The sequence below is a fragment of the Ammospiza nelsoni genome, chromosome 1 (genome assembly GCF_027579445.1).
Source record: "Ammospiza nelsoni isolate bAmmNel1 chromosome 1, bAmmNel1.pri, whole genome shotgun sequence".
Lineage (NCBI taxonomy): Eukaryota > Metazoa > Chordata > Aves > Passeriformes > Passerellidae > Ammospiza > Ammospiza nelsoni.
In genome coordinates, this window is record NC_080633.1 from 42406037 (window position 1) to 42432037 (window position 26001).

The 26001-nt window shown below is 39.3% G+C and overlaps 1 protein-coding gene across 2 annotated transcripts in view; it reads left to right on the forward strand.

Moving 5' to 3' along the window:
• Positions 1-342: 342 nt before the first annotated feature.
• CNOT10 (CCR4-NOT transcription complex subunit 10) overlaps positions 343-26001 on the forward strand; it is a 32369-nt gene continuing 6710 nt past the window's right edge. Inside the window, exons 1-13 of one of the 2 annotated variants that reach the window (XM_059474218.1) lie at positions 343-533; positions 5802-5893; positions 8440-8601; positions 9090-9240; positions 10239-10384; positions 11229-11315; positions 12022-12105; positions 12878-12995; positions 13860-14009; positions 15651-15853; positions 18441-18562; positions 19150-19326; positions 21907-21987. In XM_059474218.1, the coding sequence (XP_059330201.1) occupies positions 512-533; positions 5802-5893; positions 8440-8601; positions 9090-9240; positions 10239-10384; positions 11229-11315; positions 12022-12105; positions 12878-12995; positions 13860-14009; positions 15651-15853; positions 18441-18562; positions 19150-19326; positions 21907-21987 (1595 nt within the window). In that variant the 5' untranslated portion in view covers positions 343-511. The remainder of the gene's footprint in view (positions 534-5801; positions 5894-8439; positions 8602-9089; positions 9241-10238; positions 10385-11228; positions 11316-12021; positions 12106-12877; positions 12996-13859; positions 14010-15650; positions 15854-18440; positions 18563-19149; positions 19327-21906; positions 21988-26001) is intronic. The other variant, XM_059474226.1, reaches the window with a different exon arrangement.

Consider the following 26001-nt stretch of genomic DNA (forward strand, 5'->3'; position numbering starts at 1 on the left):
TGCTTGGCAAAACCGAGCAGAGCCTGACTCCATCCTCTTAGCACCCCACCTTTATGTATTTACATCCATTGATGAGAGCCGGCACGTCTGACCGGGGTAGAAAGGACAAACCCCGTTCGAGACAGCTGCCGGCGAGCTCCGTGCCGCGGGAGGAGCGCGCACCGCCGCACCGCGGCCCTCACACGCCAACATGGCGGCCCCGCCTCGTTCGCCTCTCCTCCCCCCCGCCGCGTCCTGGCGTCACATCCGCGGTGCCCCAGCAACGGCCGGACGTCGCGGGCGCGCCGGGAACCCGGAAGCGGCGGGCGAATCGGGGCGGGCGGTGCAACCGGCGGGGCGGGCCCGGCGCGCAGGGCAGCGGCGGCGGCAAAGCAGTGTCGGGGGGCAGCGGCCGGTTGGTGGCGGCGGCGGCGGTCGGGCAGCGCCTGTGGCGCAGCGCGCGGGGGACTCTCGACAACTACCGGCACGCTCGGGCTGCGCGGTCCCGCACGGAGCTGCGGCCGAGGCGGAGATGGCGGCGGACAAGGCTGCGGGTGAGTGCGGGGGGAGCGGCCGCGGCCCCGCCGTGCCCGCCCCCGGCCTGCGCCGCCCGGCGCGGAGGGACACGCGCCGCGGGGGGAAAGCTGGCCCTGCGGCTGTGCGCCGTGTCCTTCCGCCGAAGAGGTAGTGCCCGGCGGGCGCGGGGCCGTGTGAGGGGCCCTGTGACACCTGCGGGTCACCGCGGGGCCGTGCGCGCACCGGGCCCTCCGTGCCCTCGGCAAGCGGCGCTGAGCGGGTGCCCCCTCCTGGCCGGGAAGGGCTCGGTGGGGAGGGCCCTGTGTCCGTATGGCCGGGAGGGGGGGTTGTGCGTTTGTGTCACTCAGAGCTTAATAACCCCTACACAAGTCGAGCTTCCGGGATAATTTGTTAAACTGGGGCATGCAGGAGGTACGAGGGAGGTTATAACTCTTGGTGGTGCTGCTTAATCGCTGGAGTGCAGTCTGATTCCCTCAGGGATGCTGCTTTGGTTTCAGGGGATGAGTGAGTCCTCACTGAACTCGGGCCTGAACAGACCCTGCAGAGGGAAATCAAGACTAAACATAAACCATGTGTGGTAAACAGACAGAATAAATCTCAAATACAGTTGCTGTGTAGCACTGCTACACCACTGCTCGTCCATCTTCTGGTCAACTCCCCGTCATGCAAGAAGTCTTCATTGCAGGAAAGGTCATCCCGTCAGATGTCAGCTCCTGGGGGGATGGAGAGGAGGGCCATGTGGAGGAAAGCCTTACTTACAGAATTGTGTAGGTCTGCTTAGTTGAAGTGTAGGATATCCTGAGTTGGAAGACTGATAAAGATTAACAAATTCCAGTTCCTGGCCCTCCACAGGACGTCTCTAAGAATCACACCATGTGCCTGTGAGTGTTTTCCACACACTTCTTGAACTCTGTTGGACTTATGGCAGGTGGGGAACCCATTCCAGTGCTCAAACAGAAGAACCTTTTCCTAATATCCAACCTAAACCTCCCTGACACGACCTCATGTCATTCCTTCTGGTCTTGTTTATAGTCACCTTTTTTTTCTAGTTGTTTTTATGTGGGGGGAGCATTATTTAAAATCACCTTAAGCATTTTTTTCTCTGGATACTAAATATGAAATGCCTCAGTATTTGGAAAAAAAAATTACAGGGAAAATAAGTATACTGCACATGACAGTTTACAAAACTGTCATGTGTTTATTTGTAGGAACTGTAAGTGACTGCTAAAGTACAAGAAAAAATATTGACATCAAGTTTTTAATACTTTTTTGTTGATGTTCTTTGAAGTGTTGAAGGAACTTTTCAGTTTTACTTTCTTAAAAGTATGTGCCAAACGAATCAAGGATATGAGCTATGGCAAGATATTGCACTTGTTCATGGCAGCAAGCTATAGGTAGCTTTCCACTGAGAAATGTTTGTTTTTTATTGCACAGCACCAAAGAAGCCTATTGTATCTATACTGGTAGTGAAGGGCTTTATACAGAAATTAAAACATAACTCTTGGTGCCACAACTGTTATCTTGTAATGGCTGGACACTGGCTGGGCTTCATACACTTCAAAATTCTTTTGGAGCAAGAGTCATGTGATAGATCCCTCCCCTTTCAAGAAAGGGATTATCACTCTGCCTGAAGAGTTTGGAAATTAAAAATATTGCCAGAGATACTCTAATGTTCAATATCACAGTTCATACAAGATGTAATTTGCAGGGCATAGGAACAAGAGAGGTCAGGAGCAGCAGTCCTGACCTGAGAAAAGGAGTGCAGGTAGGAGAAGGATAATGATTGCAGTCACTCTCAGGTGTCTTCAGCTATGTGTATGTGGGAGATGTGACTTTTGTTGCTTTTATGAAATTCTGGCAGCAAGCCTGTGAGGAGAGCAATCTTCCTTTTCAGGTGGCAGTCTCATACTTTTCCTTGTTTTCCTTCCATAGAGACAGTTTTCCTGAAGTTCTGCTGTCCACTATGATGCAGCCTCTCCAGCAGGAGCAACTTCCTGCTTGTACAAAGCAAACCAGCCTCTGTGATATAGCATTGCTGCTGCTCAGCCCCAGGATTGATAGCTAGGAAGATAATTCCTGGCTTGATTCTTAAACTTCTAACTCAGTGCAGCAGCTTCCTCCAGATCAAATCTGAGCAGCTGATTTTTACATCCTATTCCAGGTTGCCCCTTTTGCTCCTCATCATGAACCTACACAAATTTTAGTTCTAGAGTTGGTTTGTACTCATGAAGGTTGCACAAATGAAAAGTTAAGCAAACAGGTCCATATTTCAATACAAATTCCAGAGATAAATCAAGTTCTCTCACTTGTGAAGCAGAGAATCTGCACTGCTCTGGATATTTCAGCTGATGGTTGTGGCTGCTGTACAGATGGGAGCACATTGGAGGTGGCTGGTGTGCCATGTGCTACACCACCTGCAGTTCTGCAAGAATGCCAAAGGTCAAGGGGCCCAAGTGAGCAAGGCATGCTGTTTGTTTTGCCAGGGAACAAGTTCCCTACCTGTTTCACTTTCAAGTGCTTCAAGGAACATGGAAGTAACAGCTCTGTTTGCCAGCACTGGGATAGCCATTTGCAGCCAAGAGAACAGAGCACTCCCTCCCCACCACCCTGCCACTTCAGTGCACTTGGTGGGCTCTGTTCAGTACCTTGTGCCAGGCAGCTTTCAGGTGACTCCTCCTGGAGGGATCTCTGATAGCAAAGATCCCAGTCTAAACAAGGATGGCAGTATCACATTAGTCTGCAGTGGCTTTTGGGTCTTTAACAAGTTTCAGGTGTGTTTGGACAGAGAGGGTACAGAGTAGCCCAAGTGCTTTGTCATGCTTTCTTCAAAGGAAGGAGCTATGCTGTGAACTACATCAGCTGGATTCTAGTTTTTTCTTGATAAGCTTCTAGTTCAGGTTTCACAAACCTGCTTTGTTTACTAAGTGCTAGTAGGTACAGTTGATTGGATTACAGAGACAGCTCTGGTTTTGCTTAAATTAGTCCCCAGCTTCATTTTATGTTTTGGGTTTGTTTGTGTTTGTTTAATGTACCAACAAGTTTAGAGAGAGTGACATTTGAAGACCTGTTCTGATTTTTCCTTAGGAATTACATCAACAAAGCTATGTAAGTGTAGTTTTCATGGCAGACCTTAAACAAGTATCTCTTGAATTATCTGTCACTTCACTGAAGACATTTTACTTCAGAATTCAGACTTCCTTTGCGATGCTGGTCTTACAAACCTGCATACAAAGGCAGTAATCATTAATGTACCTGGTGTTTGATGGCTCTCTGCTAGGTAAACCTGTATGTGAGGAATCTGATCAGATTGAGTGTTATCAGCTTCAAAAGCTTTAGAGCCTCAAGGCTCTGCGCTGTGGTTACCTTTACCAGCACAATCTGACAGGCATGCTGAGCAAGTAAAGCAGAAAATGCCACTGTTAGCATGAAAGTTTGAGGGAAGATGCATTTGCTTATTTCCTGCTTTCTAAAGATCCTTGGAGAGTGAGAGCTTTTAGTTCATCTGTATAATCACAAGGTTTAGAGCTGGAATCAGATCTATGCTATATTTAGGTTGAAGCAGAGGTACTTCCTGTTCCTTTCCTCTTTCCCTGTGGAAAGCTTTTGGCACATCAGAAATGTTCTGAGCTTTTTTGTGGTTTAAATTTCTCTTTTGCCTTTCCTTTTGAAGGACAAGGCAGTGCAAATGGTGTTGATCAATGCATGATGCAGTCAGATTTCATAGCAGGTGTAGGCCCTTGAGGATCCATCCCTCCAGAGTACTGAAATTGCTGAACCCTGAATTTTATCCAAATGACAGTGGGTTACTCTTGCTGGTGTAAGATTTGTTGAGATTTTAAAATCTCCGCTTTGTTAACATCTTAATGCAGGATGAAGGTCCCAACCAAATCTTTAAAATTCTTGCTCAATTGCAGGGGGCAATAGTATTATTGCAGGTGGAAGGAATCTCACTAGTTCCCAGTAACAGGCACAAACTTAATAGATTACTAAGTCTGTTTTGTTCTTACTGAGGGTATTATATGATTAATCTTCTGAGGTTTGACTGCCCCTTATGATTGTCGTTTGTCCTGTATTTGTACATTTTCATAGTAGTAGAAAATCCAGATATATTGGTGATGATGGGGAATGTATTTTGCAGAGGAGCTCACAGCTGTGTTTTCATTTGTTCAAAATGAAAACAAAATGAGTGGAGTTTGCATTATATCTCTGAATTATAGGGAAGAGAAAGCAGGCATTGAGTTTACATAGCCTACAATAGTCTATTAAGATAGCAAAACATGTTTTAGAGCAGATCTTCCACTGTGAAATTCAAGAAGTACTTTTCTGCAGAAGCAGTAACATTGCTGATTTATAGTGTCTTTGTTTCAAAAACATGAAATTATTTTTGTATGTTCTAGCACATTAATTAGTACTCCTAGAAATACTTTCTCCAGTGTGGTGGTTGTTTGGTTGTTTTATTTTTTCTCAGTAGTTTGTGTTCAGCACAAGGAAGGGCTTAGTGGAGGGTTTTTTTTCAGCTTCTTTGACATTGAATGTGTGTACTGTGCTTTTTAATGCAACTTCACTGAATTCTTAATTACATGATGACAAAAGGATTTAGTAGACTTCTTTCTGAAAAAATATGCTCAATAGTGACTGCAACATAAATCATTAGGAATTCATTATAAAAAATTGAAGGCAATTAAAACCTTGTTACATTGCCATATAGATGCATGAAGGGGCCACCATTGTAATTGCTACATGTTGTTCTTGTCTTAATCTGGAAAAGGGTGTGGTAGAACTGGAGAAGATTCTGGGAAAAATGTGAGGAAGATGGAGAGTAAACTGCTTCTGCTCATGTTGGAAGAGATGTGATAGAAAGGAATACCTGTAAGATTTGGAGTGAGGCTGAAAAAGTGAGCAGGCAGCATGTGCTTCTCCCTTGCAATATAATCACCAGACAGCATTTGATAGAGTATATTGAAGAATACAAAAGTATAGAGTGTTTTGTTAAAAAATATACTAGATCTGTCAGTAATTATTAACAATGATGGTTCAAGTGCAGCCTCTTATTTGGGCAGATATTCTTCCAAAGTAGGGAGCTGTGGAGTATAACAACTTGATATGTTGTGGTAGGAGATGTAACTTGGGATATAGATAGTGTAGTAAGGACACTGCTATAGTTATCTGGAAAATTACTTGTATTGGCAGGAGGACCTTGAGGACTGGCAGAAACAAAGTTTTTAAGCTGCACAGCTGTTATCACACTTGCAAGCTTTGTTGTAATCTTCTGTTCACTTTTACAGATCAAGGTACTGAAAAGCATGAGGGAGCAGGTGCTTCTGGGATTACTGATCAGGAAAAGGAGCTGTCGAGCAGTGCATTACAAGCTTTTCAGGTAAGACAAAGTCAGACTTTGAGACTTCTAAGTTACCACATTACTGCTAAGTGGGATTGTGTGATTGTTTTGCCTGTTTTCTTTATACAACTCCAATTGCATTAAGAGGATGTTCAAAAATAGTACTAGTTGTGTTGTAGAGGCAGCACATGCATTTTCTATCTGCTGTGATGTGAGAATGCTGAACAGGATACTTGAACAAAAGCACTTTTAATTTTGATTCTCAAAACTTAGTAACCTTAAAAGCTATATGAGGCTTCTCCTCTGCATCAGCATTGGAAGTGCATGATCTCTTGGAAGAATTAATCATATCAAGCTAAAAATGGTGTTAGTGTTTAAAGGAACCTCATGTATTTAAAAAACAGCAGTGAAACAAACACTTGTGTTTTAGCATCATGCTATGCTATATTCTTTCACAAAAAGTGTTGTATAATGTCCTGTCACTTTGCAATAAAACATTCTGAATGTGTAACACCTATAGGCAGTATCTACTACTTGTTTTGTGTTTCTTGGAAGATTTTTTTCTTCTGTGTTAAAGTTCAATACCAGGTCTTTCAATTTATTTCTTTCTTTGTATTTTGCCTATTTTTATGTAGTGTGACAGGAAGTGCAATTGCTTTTCCTTTCAATTATATCTCTGTCTCCAAAATGCCTTGCTTTAAATTCAGTTTTAAATTTGTGAAATAAGTCAGTGAAGAATTTAAGTGTTGTCTTTTGAGATTCTTGTTTCAATGTTTCACTCAGTACTTGTATGTTTCACTCATTTTGCTACATTAAGTGCATATGGTTGGTTCTTAACACTGTGCCTCCTTCAACTGATGTCTCCTTCAACGCTGTCTAGCTCATTTGCTCTTTTTCAATAACATTTTAATCAGTGGCATTTGATCCTGAGAACTGAAGGCACATAAGAGAGTCATTTGTTTTCCACCTTGCCCACACGTCTAAATACTTTTGACCTGCTAATGATTTCATCTTTACTTTTATCCCGGTCCAGTGTATTTGGTTTATCTTGTCAAATTTTTCTTGCTTTGAGAATTCCCTGAGTTCATAGAGTGAGGTGGCAACAGATGTGAGCAGAATTAATTTGATGCCTTGTTTGCCAACGTTTTGCTATTGAGTAGCTCCAGATCGCATTGTGGGCTGTCTCACATCCTGATTTATCATATTACATGCCCAGTTTCAGTCTTGACAGAATTCCTATAGAATTGGGTATTATAGTCTAGATCCTATCTAGTAGAGTGGCATAAAGGACTGTTAGCTGATGAAAAACATCACAAAATAACCTGAGCATTTAAAGGTTCAAGGTTTGTAGTCCAGCCATGATTAGAAGCCTTGTTGCTGTGATCTGGAAGCTCCTACTGAGGAGAAGCTGCAAGTGTGAGCACAGCAAGAGAACCACTGGGAGATGAACTGTCTCAGCTAAAGAGCATGCCAGCAGCTGAGCTGCAAGTTCCTGTGTTCATGCCCAGGATCAGAAGGCAATCCATGCTGTTGGTGCTTACAGTTGTGAAAATGTGTCAGTGTCCTGCTACATCTCTCTAAGTTGTATAACTGTGCCTGCCTGGGAGACTGGAGGAATTGGAGTGGTTCCATGGAGAGGAGCTGTAGAATGGCAACTTCCTTGGGGAGGGCAGAAGGACCCCAGAGCTCTTCTCTGTTGTATTCTGCCCTTAATAGGAAGTTACTCAGCAGTCCAGGAGAAGCTCTGTGGAACAGCACCTGAAAAGGAGGAGTAAGTAGAGGGTGGTACTCCAGAGCTTAGCTTTTGGGTGTGAACCATTGACAGAGATAGAAATGCATCTGCCTATCTGTCTATAACTCTGATATGGAAGAGGTAAATGTGATTATTCCTGTGTAGGAATTTAGCAGTTGAAAGTGAAACATCATCTAGGCTTAATGAGTGAGGAGTTTCTCTTTCATTTGTTGATGCCACTAAAGTCCTCCTGTGGTCAAAGAAAGGGATTTTTCCACTAGATCACGCATCAGTGGAGCATCATGCTTGGCTCCTAGTTTCTGTTTAGGCATTCCTAGGTGATTGAATACTTCATCCAACCGCTAAGGCTTGTAAAAATGTTTCTTAAACCTGGGAAAGTGACACTTTCTTTTTCCAATCTCTCTTGAGCTAACTTCCATAGATTCAATTGTAAATCGCTATATATTCAGATGAACTGAAGACTGAACATAAACATACACAAGTTCCAAGTTGGGCTGGAACTTGTGGAAGCAACTGCAGCTGCTTAGTGTTCATGAAATGGGGAAAGATTGTGAAAACTGAGGAAACAGAATCTTGAAACTTAATATGATAAGAGAAATGAGAATAACACTTTTCATGAAAACATCTGATAATAGTAATCAGCTACTTAATTTGTCCTTACAGCACCAAGTTATTTTTGAAGTTTGGATATGATTTCAACATTTAGACTTGCTTCTCATCCATGTTAATCTGCATAAGTAATGAAATATGTGTGTACACATTTAGTTCAGTTGTATTGATAAAGGAAAGACTATCTTCTAATGCATGTTTTTGGTATGTGTGCAATTTACAGGCTGGAAACTATGATGCTTGTTTACAACACCTAAATACCCTTCAAGACATAAACAAAGATGACTACAAAATAACTTTGAATACTGCTGTTGCAGAGTTCTGTAAAAGTAATCAGACTACCACAGACAATTTGAGACAAACCCTTAACCAGCTGAAAAACCAGGTAATGCAACTGTATTGACATGGTACTTGATTTTGGGTACTATTAATGGTGGTGGGATCTTTCAGTGAAGTAGGAGTAAGACTTCTGCTCCTTGTCACATAGATTTAACAAAATAAGAAAGTAACATTACTTTTAAACATCTGAGTTGGTTTAATCTTGTAGGACAGTTTTTGTAGTTGTTGAAATTGGTCTGTGATTATAACAATAGAAGGACTTGCTATGTTTTTTCAGCAGAAAGTTCCTTAACGTAGAATAGTTTGTGAAATGATAAAAAAGTGAAAATATTACTTTACTGCTCAATTGAGAGTTTTGTATTTCATTGTATGTTTTTTTGCTGTGTTAATTTATAGCAACAATGAAGTTTATTAGGTCAGTAAGTTAAAATTTACTTTAGAGAAATTCATAGCTTTGGAGGTTTTTTTTAAAATACCTGGTACTTTAAAATCATAGGTACTGAAAGTTTAATGAAATGAGTGGGGTTTTTTCAGGTTCACTCTGTTGTTGAAGAAATGGATGGTTTGGATGATGTTGAGAACAGTATGCTGTACTACAATCAAGCTGTGATCCTGTACCATCTCCGTCAGTATACTGAAGCTATATCCGTCGGGGAGAAGCTGTACCAGTTCATAGAGCCTTTTGGTATGTAGGCAGAAAGAAGAATCTTGTCCTTTCAAGAACTACAGAAAGATAATTAAGTCTTTCTCTCTATCAGACAAGTCATTTGTAATTTGTCTAATATGGTTTTAAGAAATTAGGTAAGGTTTGGAATAAATAATATGTTTTACTTATATCAAGGACAACAAACTAATTTGGGGGAAAGCTTCAGAGAGATTTAGCGGACAAGTGCTATGAAACTGAAATGGATTCTTTCAAGTTGAGATGGTATTTATATAAATAATATGTACAAGCTAATGAAATTATTTGAAATCTAATGTTTTGAGTCATCATGCAGCCTCATGGGTGGGTGTCTGTTTTTCAGGGCACTAATTTTTAAATACCTTTATTAGGTAATGCATAATTGTTTGTGCTTATATCTGAATACAAAGTCTGCAACTTTTATGAGCTATGATACCTTGTGTAGTAGAATTACTATACTTGCATGAAATAATTTCATAATCCTTGTTAAATCTTAAAAGTGAGAAGGCTGAAGGATGTATGTTTGTGGGTCTCAGTAAATTAAGTAAATGCTGCTGTGTTCCTGCTTCAATTCCTCCCAGTTTTCAGTATGCATAATTGGGACTTAGTCTGTGAAGTCAGCTAAACAGAGATGTGTTTTACAGAATCTTTGTGAGTTCTGTGGGATTCTACATTTGCATACAGCTCTGTCTGTTTGGGTGCTGCAACTTTGGTGCTGATCTACTTAGATCAGTTCTCAGAGCCTATAAACATGAAATACTTGTTAAGCTGTCTTTAGTCTGTGCTTTTATGCTGATGCTATTTGAATAAGTAAGCTTTCTTTTCAGTGCATGTACTTAGCTGTGGGTTGGACATGGCTGCATTATTTTTTCTTATGTAGTATATTGATTTTTCTAATAATGTGGCATAAATGGTGCTTTACAGTAGGGTTTTTTCCATCCCTGTTTGGAGGGATTGGTATTAGAGGTGAAAAACAAATTTTTCTTCTTTGCTTTTCACAGAAGAGAAGTTTGCCCAGGCTGTGTGCTTCTTGCTTGTAGACTTATACCTGTTAACTTACCAAGCTGAGAAAGCCTTGCATCTGCTTGCTGTTTTGGAAAAAATGATTTCACAGGGCAACAATAACAGCAAGAATGGAAAAAATGAGGTAAGCTTAAAATCATACAAATGCCTTTAAATCTTTATCAGAAGTATGCTTTAGTTCAATCCAAAATTAGTATCTTAATAGACTTTGGAATTATAAGACTAGGTTAGATCACCTGTAACTTTAGACAGCGGCTTAAATATTTTAGTGACTGAGTTAATTGTGTACAACAGCTATTTATTCCCTCTTTTTCACCCTTTTCTCTTACTCCAGGGAGCTAAAATGTCTTTCTTCAGTCTGAGACTTGCACTGGAAAAACAGTTGTCTCCTGGGTCAAATATTGCTTGTCTTTGACTATGACCATATGAGACCCTGAGTTTGAAAGGGAAGTCAGTGTCAGAGGAACTGCAGCTGCACAGCATAGGATAGGAAATTAAGTATCTTTTTTACACAGTATCTGAAAGTGTGAGGCACACTTTCAAATGAAATCTTTCATGTGCCTTTTGGAAAAATCAAGAAAATCAGTGGTGTCTTGGAAGTGAAGAGAGGACATTTCAGTGTTTTCCTGTTGATGGAATGTCACACTTAAGATAAAATGTTCTCTCTTTATAGTAATTCTACTGAAGGAAGCATTAAAGAAGTACTCTAGAATGTGCATGTCATCCTTCTAGGCAAAAGAATTCTTCTTAACTGCAGAGCAACATAGTGTAACACTAATGTTAGTACAGAATTCAGATCTTCAAAGACTGGTGTGGTTCGTGGGTTTTGATTGTTAAACTCAAGTTAGTTTCTGGTGGGATGTGTATATTTTGATATTAAATACTCAAACAATATTATTATTATCAATACTATTAAATACTTATTTAAAAGGTGACTAACAGTAATGCTTCCCCTTTTTTTGTGACAGTCAGGTAATAATACCAATAAAGATTCCTCAAATCAAAAAGCTGAAAGTGGAGCTTTAATAGAAGTTGCTAAATCTAAGATACATCAGGTAAGGGTCTGCATGTTATTTATACAAGAACATTCCTTCAAGAGTTTTCTAAATCTGAGTGTCATCTCCTTTAAAACCAGTTCAGCCCAAATTATGATGCTTTCTCTCTCCTTGTTGTGAAACAAAAAAATGAATTTATCTAAGTCTTCCTTTCTGTAAGATCCATGTACAGGAAACACTGACCTGGCATCCTGCCCACCACCACCATTTCAGTCCCTGTGTGTTATAATTATTTCTTTACATGACAGTTCACTGCACTGAATTTGTCTGTTCAACCTCCAGTCTAAATCAGCTGAGGTTTTATTTCACTGTACTGTTCTGTTGAAAAATACGTGAAGAATCAGAGTGCTTCTCTATTAGCATTCACTTACTTGTGTTTTCAGTTTAGTAGGTAAATGTCTGGGTTTAAGATGTTAGACTATTTTAATTAGTTTGTAATTTTAAGTGCTCATGTCTGTGTTTGAATATGGAGCAGATGTTGGCCATTGAACAAAGTGTTCATCTGCTTATTGTGATACAAACCCTATAAATGTGGTGTTTAAAGTCTGAATAAAATTTCTTTTTTGTGAAAACTTTTTGAATAGCTTTTTGCTACCTATTTTAAAAAAATATATAAAATATTCTGCAGTAAATATCTAGATACAGTTTGTCTTGCAAACCTGCAGAAATTATTGTGTATTATTTAACAAGTTTAATTTTTTAATAGTATAAGGTGAGAGCCTATATCCAGATGAAGTCATTAAAAGCATGCAAAAGGGAGATCAAGTCTGTTATGAATACAGCTGGGAATGTAAGTATTCTTAAGGCTGTTGTTTTTCTAATCTAAATATGTTCTGTATCTTAAAACTGAATTTGGTAATGTTCTTTACAAAAAAAAGTTCTTATTGAGGGTGGATGTTTGAAGTAATTCTTTATGTAGTCAGTTGGGTTTATAATATCTGTGCAAATGTAATCAATGTAGAATTTTCTTATTTGTGCTCTTTTCAGTTTCTAAAAAAATATGCCTTGTGGTGCCAAAATAGCAGTGAAACACTATGTAATAAACAGATTCAGCATTCTTTATAATTGCAATGAAATAAGTTTTAGTTTACTATAGATGTTTTGCATATTACAAACTTTGATGTAATTGGTAGTTTAAACCAATTTATAAAGGATTAATTCTGGGATATGTGGGCATTTTTTTGAGTTGGTTTTTTTTTCCTTTTTGTTGACATTTTTTGGAGGCTTATGTCTTGCTGGAAAGCAAGTTTAACAGAACGCCTTCTGGATCATGAGGTCTGTGTTGGAAGATTCCAGCCTACAAGGAACTCTGCAGGGAGGGGAGGTGTGAGGAGGAAGGTATTAGAGGACAGGTTAGAGATCCTTTAGAGATCCTTTCTCCTTAGCCACTTCCATGACAGGCTCTCTAAAGTTCATGACAGAGTTCTTGAAAGTAACATGGCCTAACCCCATTTATTTTTAAATGGCAGGAGAAGCAAGTTTGTGAAGTGATATAACACTAGCAGTAGAAATCATCAACCAAGAAACCAAGACATAACTAAATATTGTTTTCTGCTTCACAGTCAGCTCCTTCCCTCTTTCTTAAGAGCAATTTTGAGTATTTGAGAGGCAATTATCGTAAAGCTGTCAAACTTTTAAACAGTGCCAACATTGCCGAACATCCAGGCTTCATGAAAACAGGTAAAATAAAACCCCTTCATCTGCAGGTACTTCAGTGTCTAATATAACAGAACTACTTGTTGATAGCAATTTTAAGGATATTAATGATTACTTAACAGTGTCAGCCCTGAAAGTAATGGATTTATCTGCTGAATGTGTTTAATCTTTCTTCTTTTACTCTCACACAACAACATAGTGATTTTCATTGAACATTCTTCTACAGAAGGCTCTGATTGTATGTAAAAATGGATTTATGAAGCTGTGTTATATTTGCAAGGCTCATGATTGGGTCTCTTAATCAATAAATGAAACAAAAGGCAACTTATTAGATCTAGAATTGAGGCCTCTCTGGCAGTTTTTCTGCTTAAAGTTCTCTTTATGATTTAAAATTTTTTGAAAATTTTACTGTCACATAACTTTTTTGCATTAGCTTTTTTGCACAGTATACTGTTCATTTAGCAGGCTTCCTAGGCTATGACTAAAATCATGTCTGTTTAATTTGCTAATAGTCTGGTTATTTGGATTTTAGGGTGGTTTTTTTCCTTTTGTCTTTATTATCCATGTTAACCCTGTAAAACTTTAGTCACCAGCAGATAAGTGAAAAGTTTATATTTTTTGTCCTTTATTATTTAGAAAAAACCTCTCACTGTGTTACCTGAACATATATTTAGGAAGAAGAATGCATTTCCTGCTTGTATGGTTAAGTTGGCATAAATATATGTGTATGTCATATTGGATGTAACACTGTCACCCATGAACATCTCACTGAAAGCCATCTTTAATAGACTGCCATAATATGCTGACCCATCAGAAAGTGACTGGAGCATTTTGTGGCCTTAGCAACAACTGTCACTGAATGAAAATGGTCTTTTGTTGTTCTCTCAGGTGAATGCTTAAGGTGTATGTTCTGGAACAATCTTGGCTGCATCCACTTTGCAATGGGAAAGCACAATTTAGGAATTTTTTACTTTAAAAAGGCCTTGCAAGAAAATGATAATGCATGTGCACAGCTGGGAACAGGCAGCTCGGATCCAGGTAAGCAAGAGATTAAAACAGATGGTGGAAGAGGGGTTGGCAAGTCTAAGAAATAGAGAACAGAAGGTTTGAGTAATTATCAGCAAAATTCGCCTTCCATCTTTTTGTGGAGGGCAGGGTAAGAGGGGTGAGAATTTTGATGATAACTTGATGTAGGAATGTGGTTGCTGTTGCCAGAAATACATTATGATGATTAAGTATGTTCTTTATTTTTCTGATTTTTGTGATGTACCATGGTGCTGGGACAATTACTTCTCTCTTGTTTACAGACTTTGTCCATCACTTAGGGAGGTATGACAAAAAAAAGTTTTTGTGGCCTATTTTGCATAGGTTATTTATAGTCCAGCTGACAATGTGTGGAATCATCAGGGCATGAAGGATGCCTTCTCCATATTCTGCATATTCTGGGTAATCAGGTCTCCTGTTTCCTTGTGGAGGGGACTCACACTTTCCCTAGTTTTCCTTTTATCACCAACATATCTATAGAAGATTTTGTTGTTGCCCTTGATGTTCCTGGTCAGATTTGATCCTGTCAGGGCTTTAGCTTTCCAACGTGGTCCCTGGTTGCTCAGTTTCTCTGTATTCCTCCCAGATTGCTGGTCCTTGCTTCCACCCTTTGTATGCTTTCTTTGTGTATTTGTCCAGGAGCTCCTTGTTCAGGAGGCCTCCTGGCACTTCTGCCCAACTTCTTTGTTGGGCTGCATCACTCCTGAGCTTGGGAGAGGTGATCCTTGAATATGAATCAGCTTTCTTGGGCTCCTCTTCCATTCAGGGCTTTACCCCATGGTATTGTACCAATCAGACCCCCAAAGATGCCAAAGTCTACTTGCCTGAAGTCCAGTGTTGTGAGCTTGCTGTGCATACTTGTACTGTCCTAAGGATCTTTAACTCCACTATTTCATGGTCCCAACCAGCCCCTCCTTGTTGGTGAGAATGAGGTTCAGTATAAGACCTGTCCTCATTGGCTCCTTCAACATTTGGAGAAGGGAATCATAAACACCTTCCAGGAATTTCCTGGATTGTTTATGCCCTTCTGTGTTGTCCCAGAGGCACATTGTGTTTTGCTGCTGTTGTGTTTTAAGTGTAGCAGCACAGGGGCTTGTGAATGTGAGACCTCTCCTGTCTGACTATAGAGGGCCTCCTCACTCAGTCTTCATCATTTCATGATTAAATTATAATTGTCTTCATTTCTTGTTTTCTTTAAAATATACTCACTATCTGGCATTTTGTTGGTTTTTTTCCCCATTTCTCCCCTGGACCTAGTGTTGCCTTATTAATGTGAAGACAGAAAGTGTTTTATGCTTGTTAACAGCAAAGTTTTCTTCTGGAATCTATGTTCTCTGGAATGTATGTCGATGTGTATTCTCACAAATCTGGAATTCAGTACTATTGTATACAGTTAGCTTGTGTGATAAGGAATGTATGAGGTTAGCATTTAATGTACTTCAGTCTTAATTAAGAATACAATTAATCTGTCTTTGAAATCGGTTTTGGTATGAAGGAAATTTACAGAGGGAGGCTAGTGGATTTCAGCAATGAGAGGGGCTTTTGGTAGCTTTGGGGTGTTTCTCACAGCTTCCCTCTTTGAGTTTTTTGCTGTCTTGAGCTGCACATCCAATGTAATGTAATCCTTTTCTGCAGGTAAAAAATTTTCAGGGAGACCCATGTGTACACTACTGACTAACAAACGATACGAGTTGCTCTATAACTGTGGGATTCAGCTCTTGCATATTGGGAGGCCCTTAGCTGCCTTTGAATGCCTGATTGAGGCAGTCCAGGTCTATCACTCAAACCCTCGTCTGTGGCTGAGGATAGCAGAATGCTGCATTGCTGCCAATAAAGGGGTAAGTAGCTTTGGAAAATTCTTCTAAAGAATGGCATGTGATTACAGAAAGATGGAACTAATACCTAGAGTTAAACTGTGTATTTTGAAGGCCTGATGTTGTAACACCTCTGTAAATCCAGATTAATTATTTCTTGTGTATATGTATTTTTACATGTTTAATCTGGAGCTGTAACAGGTGAAGGGAACTCTGCATGTGGTCTTTTTCTCTTCATGCAGCCAAAGCTCATCTGAAGTTTCATTGTTTCCTCACTTATTGTCCACTAGAGATTAAGTGGGGTGAGACTTTTGTGTGGGTTGTCTGAAAGTGACAGAGGCTGAGGAAGCAGAGATCAGCCTTCTCCATCCTGAAGCTGTTGGGATCACACCTGCTGGGAAATGGAATCTCTAATTGCTAAGCCTTCACCTTCTTCTCCTGGCAAAGTTGGTGGAAACCTGCTGATGGCAGGCATATTACATGTCCTGTGGGACATCTTGTTTTCAACCTGCTGATCCATGTATGCTTAGGATAAACCCACATGACAAAATTCAGAGGGCTGAGGACAGGAAGAAAAAACTGCACCTAAATAGTATGTCTGTGAAATTAAGATACACTCTACTTGATTCCCTGTAAAAACTGTAATTCACCCCTTAAGTGTGGGGGAGTGATGATATAATCTGTAATTGCATGATCCTATGCAGTTATTCCCACAGTATGCCCATTGCACTCCTCACACAGAATGTGTGGGATGAATTGAGCAAATAGCTATATTCACTATATTTTCCTCCATCCTTGAATCCTCTGTTTTTCCTCTCTATTTGGCCTCTGTGCATTTTTTTACTGCACATTATCCAATTACAAAATTAATAATTTTTCCTTTGGGAATTTGAATAGTACTCAATATTTTGGTATCTCTATTTCAGAGAACTTAAGAAAGATACAGCTTTATAGCAGAGGTTTGCTTGTATACCAATTTCAGAGGCAGAGCACTGAAGATTCAAGAGTATTGGGTCAAAACTGGACTGACTGTGATTCTGTATGTGCTACTTGTCAGATTGCCTGAGTTTTATAAAGTACAGCAAATGCAGGAAGAACAGCTTTCTTCATAGTAATTTTGCAATTTTCTGTATCAATCCTACTGGGTGCATGTCAGAAATAGATAAAGAAGACACATCTGATCATGTCTAGTGAAAAGCTGAGTATGAGAGTGGATTAGTGGTTTTGTGGCAAAAACCCAAAGCTAGGATTCCATTTACAAGGATAGTATTTAGCAGTCTGGAATAGGGAAATAAAGATCCTTATGGGGCATTTCCCTATTTACTGCAGACTAGCCAAAGTAGTAGATTATGCCAAGTTCCTGGGGCTTTCTTCCTGTACAGTTATGATAATGTGTGATATACCAGAGAGTTGAATTCATGTCAAAAAACCAGCTTGTTGTTCCCTAAATTTGTAATCTTAAAAAAATTAATTTTGGGTGCTATTAATATTAAAGGCAAAGAGAAAGTATCTTTAAATTGTTAGATTTGCAACATGACAAGTGAGGTCCTAAAGTCAGTAATATGTTCAATTTGACCTTGTAACTCAATTTGTAACTCAACTCAGCAGTATTTCTTTATATCTAAGCATGGATTCATATTTATGCTCTGAACACCGTGCAGAAAAGCAATTTCACTGAAGCTAATTTTCACCCACTTTAGTATTTTGTAAGCACAAAATATGAATGGAAGGAAGGGTCCCCATTAAACACCTGCATTTCAAACACCTTTTTTGAAATATGTGCTTCATATCCAAACTCAGTGTATGCATTTTTTATTTGGTGGTAAATGCTACCATTTCAATATTTTTACTTCTATGCTACTATGTCAGTCTAGTTTTGGATTCTGATAAATTTTTGAAAAAATGACTGCTATGAAAGTCCAGATTTAGGATAAGTTTTTTCTTAAAACTGCAACCCTTAATCACTCGCTAAACTTAGCAATGAAGTTAAGATGGCTCATGGTAAAACAGCCAAACAAACCCCAGTAAACATGGTGTAGAGATAATTCTTGGGACTGACAATTAGGGTACTTTAAATTTACTTGACCCCCAGAATATGTCTGCACTCAACAATCCATTAAACAAGTTAATTTAATGTATCTTTGCATATGTTGTTGTTCAGCTTTGTGTTCCCTGTGGAACAGTTTGGGAGCAGCTTTTCCAAAGAGCTTTCTGAGTGCTGTGTAAGCAGGGAGAGAAGATGGCAAGCGTTACAGTGCCAAGTCTGAATGTTATGTGGCAGATCAAATTATTTCTTTTTAGATATCCTGTCAGTTCTTTTAATATGACTTGGTTCATTGTTCTTTTGCTTTCAAAACAGAGGAGAAACTAGGTCAGTAGGCTATCAGACAAGCTGTCAGAACTAATCTGTGCTTACACTGTGTGCAATAAAACCCCTCTGCAACACAAAGACAATAGAAGGTGCCTGATCCTTCATTGTACTTTAGATTTAAAACTGTATCCATTATTCTTATATTTTAGCAGAGTTCAAGGTCTTCTTTCAGCCTTCACTTACTTTGTCAAGCTCTCATTCAATAGCCTTGATATTTAAGCTCTTTTTTTTTCCTTTTAGACATCAGAACAAGAGACTAAAGGTCTTCCCAGCAAAAAGGGAATTGTGCAATCAATAGTGGGTCAAGGCTACCACCGTAAGATAGTCCTAGCATCCCAGTCCATACAGAATGTTGTTTATAAGTGAGTATGTTTTCCATGGGTTATTTATTTTGTTTTTATAGCTTTGTTAAGGATATATATATGTTTATCAGAAATTTTAAAACTGTTGTGGAATAACTGTTCATTTATGTAGCGAAGAGAGGCATGCTAAAATGCTTGGTGAGTCTTAAACATCATTTTGTGCCTCCTCTGTGATAGCCAGCAGAGGGCTTAACTGTGTGTTTATTGTAAGATGAACATTAAAGCTTAAAATTTACTTATCTGAAATTTCATTTTCAGATAGCTGAATCTGTCCTCTTTTTCTCACTTAAAAACATATATTTTCAGTAATCCACTTTAGAAAAATGCAGGAAGAATCTAGCTGCTCTGCCATAAAACTTGAGTAAGTGAAATCAAAAATCTAGTGAATCTATTTGGGTATGTGATGTATTTTCAATATGTAAAGATAACAAGGTACTATATCTTAATAATTTACATTTGGTATATTAAAATGTTATTTAACATTTTTGGGGTGAAGTTTCTCTGCATTCAGGTACTTTTGGAGCTCTGCTTTTATTTTCAGTTTAGTAGGATTGCTACTTATTGGTCAACTTCTGTGTCTCTTTAAGTGATGGGCAGTCCTCAGCAATACCTGTAGCCAGCATGGAGTTTGCAGCAATTTGTCTAAGAAATGCCTTGCTGCTACTGCCAGAAGATCAACAGGAGCCCAAGCAGGAAAATGGATCTAAAACTAATAATCAGCTGGGGGGAAATACAGAAAACTCTGAAAGCAGTGAAGCATGCAGGTAAACAGAATTGAATATAAGCCCTTCTTTTTGTCCAGAGGAACTCTGGGCCAATGGTCTGTGTCTGTGATTTACCTGGTTTGGTCAGCAGAAAAACAGAACATATTTGTAAATTCTCTTAATAATGCTGGTATGTTCAAGGAAATTATTTAGCTGCTTGTTGTTTTAATGTAAGAATAAAATACTGAATTGATTCCTCCTGTCCCTATCAGCTTTTATTAAATTAGACAGTGAAATTATTTTTTCCCTTGGCCATCTTTTTTTTTTATGTGCTGCAAATGTTATGTTTTCCCACACCCTCCTGCTGTGCATATTGGTATTTCTCTAATTGTAAGTGAAATTTCATGTTACAGTGATTTTGTGTGTGAGCGCACGTGCGCCATGTACTTGATTCAATATATATCTGAATGTCTGGAAACTCAGCTGTAAACATTTCCCCATGATCAGATTTGACATTCATCAGCCCTAGTGTGCTTTGTTGTGTTTGCATTAAAATGGGAAACTAGATTTAGAAGGTAAGTAGGAAAGCAGCCTGGAGCTGTTGCTTAATAATCATATTTTGCAGAAAAGAATTTAAGAAAAATCTTTCTTGTCAATAACAATTCAGAAAAAGTAATTTGTAGACACGTATGTTAAAGGAAGGTGGCTTAATTTATTGCATCACCTCGTACATTTGGGACTTCCTTTTGGAGAATAACTTTTGATCATAGTCTACACTTTCATTAAAGACCATTTTGAGGGTAAATGTTACAATAACTCATCTGGAAAAAGTTTCTGGGTAGAACTTGAACTACTTAGAGAGTAATGAAAAAACACTGGTTTTGTCAGACCTGAGTACAGATAAATGTTAAGAAGATAAGCTCCATTTGTCACAAGGTAGGATTTACTGTACACGTACTGTATTGTGTAGGCACAAGGTGCATCCTCGTATATTCTGAGGTTGTCTGTGGCTGGAGGTCAGTGGCTGTTACTGTTTGCAACAATATTTGAAAGCTGCTCTCTATAGTCCTGTTTTTCCAATTACAGTCTGTCTTGTGAAGTGACCAAATGATTTATTAAAGTCAGAGGGAGGAGGGGGTGTTTGTGGGTTTTTATTTTTGTTTGGTTGTTTCTTGTAGGGTTTTTTTTTCTTTTTCTCTTTACTAAGATTGGAGGTTCTCTGGCAAGCGTATATGCAGCCCATTGAGATGAAGCTTCTCTGGTTTAAATGGGACTTCACTTTGAAGCTGTTGGGGCTCACTAAGGGGCTGTAATGAAAACAAAATGGTGCCCCTTACTCAGACAAGACCTCCTTTTTTGTTTTCTATTGGGGTGGTTTTTGTTTATTTTTGTTGGAGTGAGGAAAGGAAAACATGCCCTCTATGGGAAGATCCTTTGCTACCTTCTGCTTTCAAAAGCAGATGCTTCTTCAGCTGAAAAAAGCAAAAGAAAGGACTCCCTCATATCTTCCAGTAGTCATTGCCAGTTTCAAAATATCCAACAAAAGAGGCTGTTCTTGAATTTCTGTGTCACATTCTGAAAGGTTCTCTAAGGATTTGTTCCTTCTGACAAGGGAACCTCTGTGAGAGAACAGTAAAACATACAAGGCATTTGAAGAAAATCACACTAATTGAACAGAATGGTTTTAAAGCAAATTCCACTAATTGAGCAAGCTGACTCTTAAGGCAGATTCTTCTCTTATTCACAAGAAAAGAGTGAATGCTTTTAGTGGTTAAGGGTATTTTTTGGAACAAATTTTTGGTAAAGGCATGAAGTATGTACTCTACAGCATTATTCAGTATGAATTCCTTGGAAATTTCTGCTGTACGTTTTGCATGTTGGAGTTATCTTACCTATTTGTAATAGAGAGACATGAAACTCATAAACTAAGTTCTTGTTAAGTGGACAGATTCAGTTTCAATTCTGAATTTTCTTTTAAATCTTTTTCTAGACCTTGCTGTCTCTCACTGCCAAGATACAGCCATTAGCTGTCTCTTCAATTCTCATTCCAGGAAGTTCTTTCAGCTTATTGGAGGGTGAAGTTTCATACTTCTTAAATGGAATGAATACTCCCCAAATGCTCCCCCCCCCAAAAAGGTGTAATTTTAAGAAAGTGGAATTTTATTTGGGAAAAAATAGAAGAGGCATTTTGTAATAAAGGGAAGCTAGAAATTTAAAGGAAGCTGTAGCACTTTGTGGGTTATCTTTCTAGAGTATTTATGTAACTAGTTTTTAAGAGGTCTAGAGAGAAAACTAGTTTATGGCTTTTCTTACAGACCAAAAGGAGAGAAGCTACAAATGCAGCAAATTCTGTGTCCCTCCAGTTAAAAATGCTTATCCTGCACTGAACTTCAAAAATAGTTCAAGGCTGTGAAGAATGGTGTGGGTTGTTTGGTCTGTCAGTCAAATCCTTTTCAGCAAGTGTCCCACTTCTTCCTTCTCAAATAGAATGATTAGGATAAGAACATATGCCTCAATCTGTGAATGACTTCAACTCCCTCTATTTTAAGCTGCAGAATTTATGTTCTTTTAAATGGAGTGAAAAAATACACTGAGAATTTTTAAATTATCTATTATAGTAATACACTGTTTTTATTCTAGCAATAAAAGTCATGAAGGGGATAAATTCATTGCAGCTCCTCCTTCTTCACCTTTGAAGAAACAGGAATTGGAGAATTTAAGGCAAGTAAATAATGTCAAATATTCGTCATTAAAAAAAAACTCTCCCTTAACTGTGATTCCTAGGGGTCTTTTTGTAGCCACCTGTGATGTTGAATTGTAGCTGGTAATCTTTTTTTCAAATGTGTGTGCTTCCTTTCTTCTGGGCTTTGAATCTGAACAAATAGAAACCATCCAGAATTGCAGCTTAGGTAGATCAGTCTGCTTGATTCCAGTATTGTAAGTTTGGTGTTATATACTGGGCAAAGCTGAAAATATCAAGTCTCATAAGGACAAATCTAAAAAGCCTGAGAATGGCTGTTGACATTGGTGGAAGGGGATGGAAATTCCTGTATGTACCTTTTCCCCTTAAAGCCACAGCAAGGCTAGTTTAGAATTCAGTGCCCACATTATATGCCTGTTGGATGGGAAAAAAATGAAAGTGGAAAGCAGCATAAATGCTTTTACCAATGAGAATGGTATTCCTTTCAGCAGGAATAAATCCCTAGTTTACATAAAATAAAAAGCAAAAATGCCTCTGTCCAGGCATTTGACTTTCTCACAATGGAAAAATATATGTAAAATTTCATTGTAGATTTCTTATGTGTTCTCAAAGATCCTTAAACTGCGTGTTCAGAAGTCTGAATGTTCTCCAGCTGGAATAACTCACGTGTGTGTAAATAAGTATCATTTTATCTGGAGTCTCTTTACTTTTCCCCAAGATTACCATTTACTAGCAATGTTAATTATTTCAGGTGGCTTCCAGCTTGTTGAAAATCTCTTACTATAAAGCTTGCACCTGTTTAGGAAAAAGAAATCTGTTTTAAGTTTCTATTATGGACAAAGCATACAGTAATTTCCCACTTGAACTCTTAGGTAAACATTCTGTTTCAGCCTAACCCCAGGTAACCTATGTTTTATAATGACCAGCTTAACCTTTTCTTTGCTCCACTACATGTAGCAAATCTTTTTGTACTCATTTAAAAGTACCTCAGGAGGAATCTGTGAGGCAACATCGATTATTTATTCTGGAGTGGTACAACAGTGTGCTACTTGAAATAGAACATGCTGGATTAAAATCAGTGATGTGGGTTGCTTGTGGGTTTTGTCGTTTTTTTCTCCTCCTGACTGTTGAAAGTGTGGCTGCCACATGTCAAAATTACATGGTGTCAATTTGTGATTTTTTTTTTTTTTTAATATGTAGTCTTATTTTTCACAATCAGCTGTTGTTATCTACTGATGAAATCTGACAACATGTCAGGAAAAACTTAGCAGTTCAGCAAGAAGTGAGCTGCTTCTGGTAAAGAACTTCATATAAGGAAAGGAAAAACATTGGGTTTTTTTTTTTCACTACATACTTTGGTTTAATCTAGAGGACTACACATTCCTAGAAAGAGGTTCTGCTGAAATTGTTTCTAAGCTTCTGAAGATGTGAATAGCAAAATACATTACACTCAAATAGCAGTCCTGTAGCCTTGCTCACTAAGGAGCTAAGTGAGAAAATTGAAATTCTTGTTGAGTCCAGGAAAATTAAGAAGAAAGGATTCTGGATGTTGTCAAGGATTATCCTAAGGAATAGGTATCTCTCCAATTTTTTTTCCTGACAAGTCGCTGAATTGAAAAACCTCTATTACTTCTAGAACTGAAAAGGGACTCTGAATGCTTTTTTTGGATGATTTTATAGAGTTGTGCATCCTTGTAAGAGTTAAAAATGCCTGACTTACCTTTGCCCCTGAACAGTTTTTAAAAGCTAAAAATATAATCTGGAAAAGGTTTACATGCCCTCTATATTGCTTGATACTTCTGCACAAATTGGTGGACTAGTTGAGTGGACTATTCTCATAATAAGCAGTAATTCAATTGCAAGGTTTTAAAAACAACAAGCAGAAGTCTTGGAGACTTCTGAGACTTGAGAGGACACCAATCATTGCTAAGAATTTATGCACTGGAAGTAGAAACTCCAGTTTTTTTCTTCTGAGTTTCTTCTAAACAATCTTCCTTGGTGCTTCTCATCCTTGGACAAGCCATTTCCCCTGCTCTGCTCTCAGGCTGTGGTATGTTCCACACACCACAGCCACTAACACTGTTTGGATACATCAAGAGAAAAGATGTTCTGCTAGACCATGGTTCACAAAATGCACATTTGGAAAATTTTGTGGATTTTATTGTAAAAGTTGAGATGGACAGCAACAGACCTTGTTGTAGTCTTTCTCCCTAGATTGAAGGTGTTTGTGTAAGAACCCTAATTTTACCCCTCAAAGCAGATAGAGTTAAAGGAATAATTTGTTTTCTCCACGCTTACCCAGTTTTGCCTCAGTTACCCATTGAAAGGTTGCAGTGGTCTGTTTGGCCCTGTCACAATGCTAGAAGCTTACAGTGATTATCACCCATAGCTGTTTTGCTCTCTTCTTCCTCACTCTTAGTTCTTCCCCCATCTCCCCTTTGCTGGTGCTGATTTTCCCCTTGGAGAAAGCACAGTCTGCATTCGGCATTTCTTAATATTTTGTATTGTTTGCCTGTGTTGAAACATAAAAAGGTAGGTATTTTGTATCCACTGTTGGGCTTAGCTGTTTGAAATTATTTCACATTTGTGACGTTCTCTTAATGGTTTAGAAGTGTCATTTTTGGTGCCTTCATACTAAGTTTTGAAGGACTGGATTTGCTCTGGCTTGCCATTTCCCTGAGAAATAAAGCAAGGCAGATGTGGAGTTTGGGTTCCGTAAACTTAGAGTCTGTGTGGGCTGACAAATCCTGTTGCCTAGACCTACACAAGAGGCTGTTTGACATAATCTGGCAGTTTAAAAAAACATTTTTCTTCTTCCTAGTGCAAAGGCAGTTTTATTTAGGGCATGTGGAGGCTTGGTGATGCTGGAAGTCTGCCGTGCTCAAAGGCGACCTGCGGAGTTTTGTCAGAATCCTGAGCGGGGTGAAACACTAGTTTGTCTTTTCCCTTGTGCTGCAATTCTTCTGCTCCGGTTGGCTGTCAGCTCTCCTGAGCTTCGGTTCAGCCAACTCAACAATGGATCCAAGTGCAAGAACACAACTGCATGGGAGGAAATCTGAATGTTTTCCTCCTTAGATGACTGTTGCTAAAGGCTTTTGCCTGCTCTTATGTGGCAGCAAACAGTGGCTAGTGCTTAGAGCAGAGGAGTAAGTTTCATCCTGTTGTGTGATTGGAGCATGTGTTGTGTTTGAATTTACACTTGCAGAAATAAAAATAGGCTTTAAAAAAGTTGTGGGAAATGTAACACACATTGATGGGAAGCGCAGTAATAACCTACTCTGCAGGCCTGACTTGTGTCTAAGGGTATTTTGCTGGTGACACGCAGCATCTCTGCTGATTTAAAAGCTGTACTTCCTTGAGGTAGAGACAAAAAGAGGTTAGTTAGAAGCGGGCTGTTATTGCAGAGATTTTTTTCCCCATTCCATCCCCCTTCCCAGTCACAACCTTTCAGAAATATTTTAGGTTTGGGACTTGAGCTGGGGAAGCTTTCCTCTCCCTCTCTCAAGCTTTTGTATATGCTCAGATTAGATGTGACATCTGGACACGGTGGAGAGGAAGTGGGGGGTAGGGGAAAACACTGGAGAAGTTTCTTATCCTACTTGTGCATAATTAAGGAGCATGCCTCCTGGGAAAGGGGAATAAAGGCACCCCAGGCCCTGCCATGAATGACATGACTTACTGCTGGACCGAAAGCGGGCTTGACAGTTGCCAGAAGGTTGGGCAGTAATAGCCCGCCGACCAGCGGGAGAGCCCGCGCCTCTCCTCCCAACCTGATACTCCACTCAGAGCATCCACTCGTCCTCCCTGGAGAGGAGCAGAGCCCTGCTCACAGCAGGGTGTCCTGGGCAGAGGCTTGTGCCCTGAGGACAAGGCAGCCTGCGCTGAAAGATGTTTTACCAAGTGGAAAATATGCCCAGGAACAGTGTTTGGAGAGGGGGGCAGTTATTACAAAGTGTGAAGCTTGGCCTAATGATGGTGTCCTGATGTGGGGTTATTGTTTGAAGATGGAAAATGTGAGTAGTTCAGATTTCATT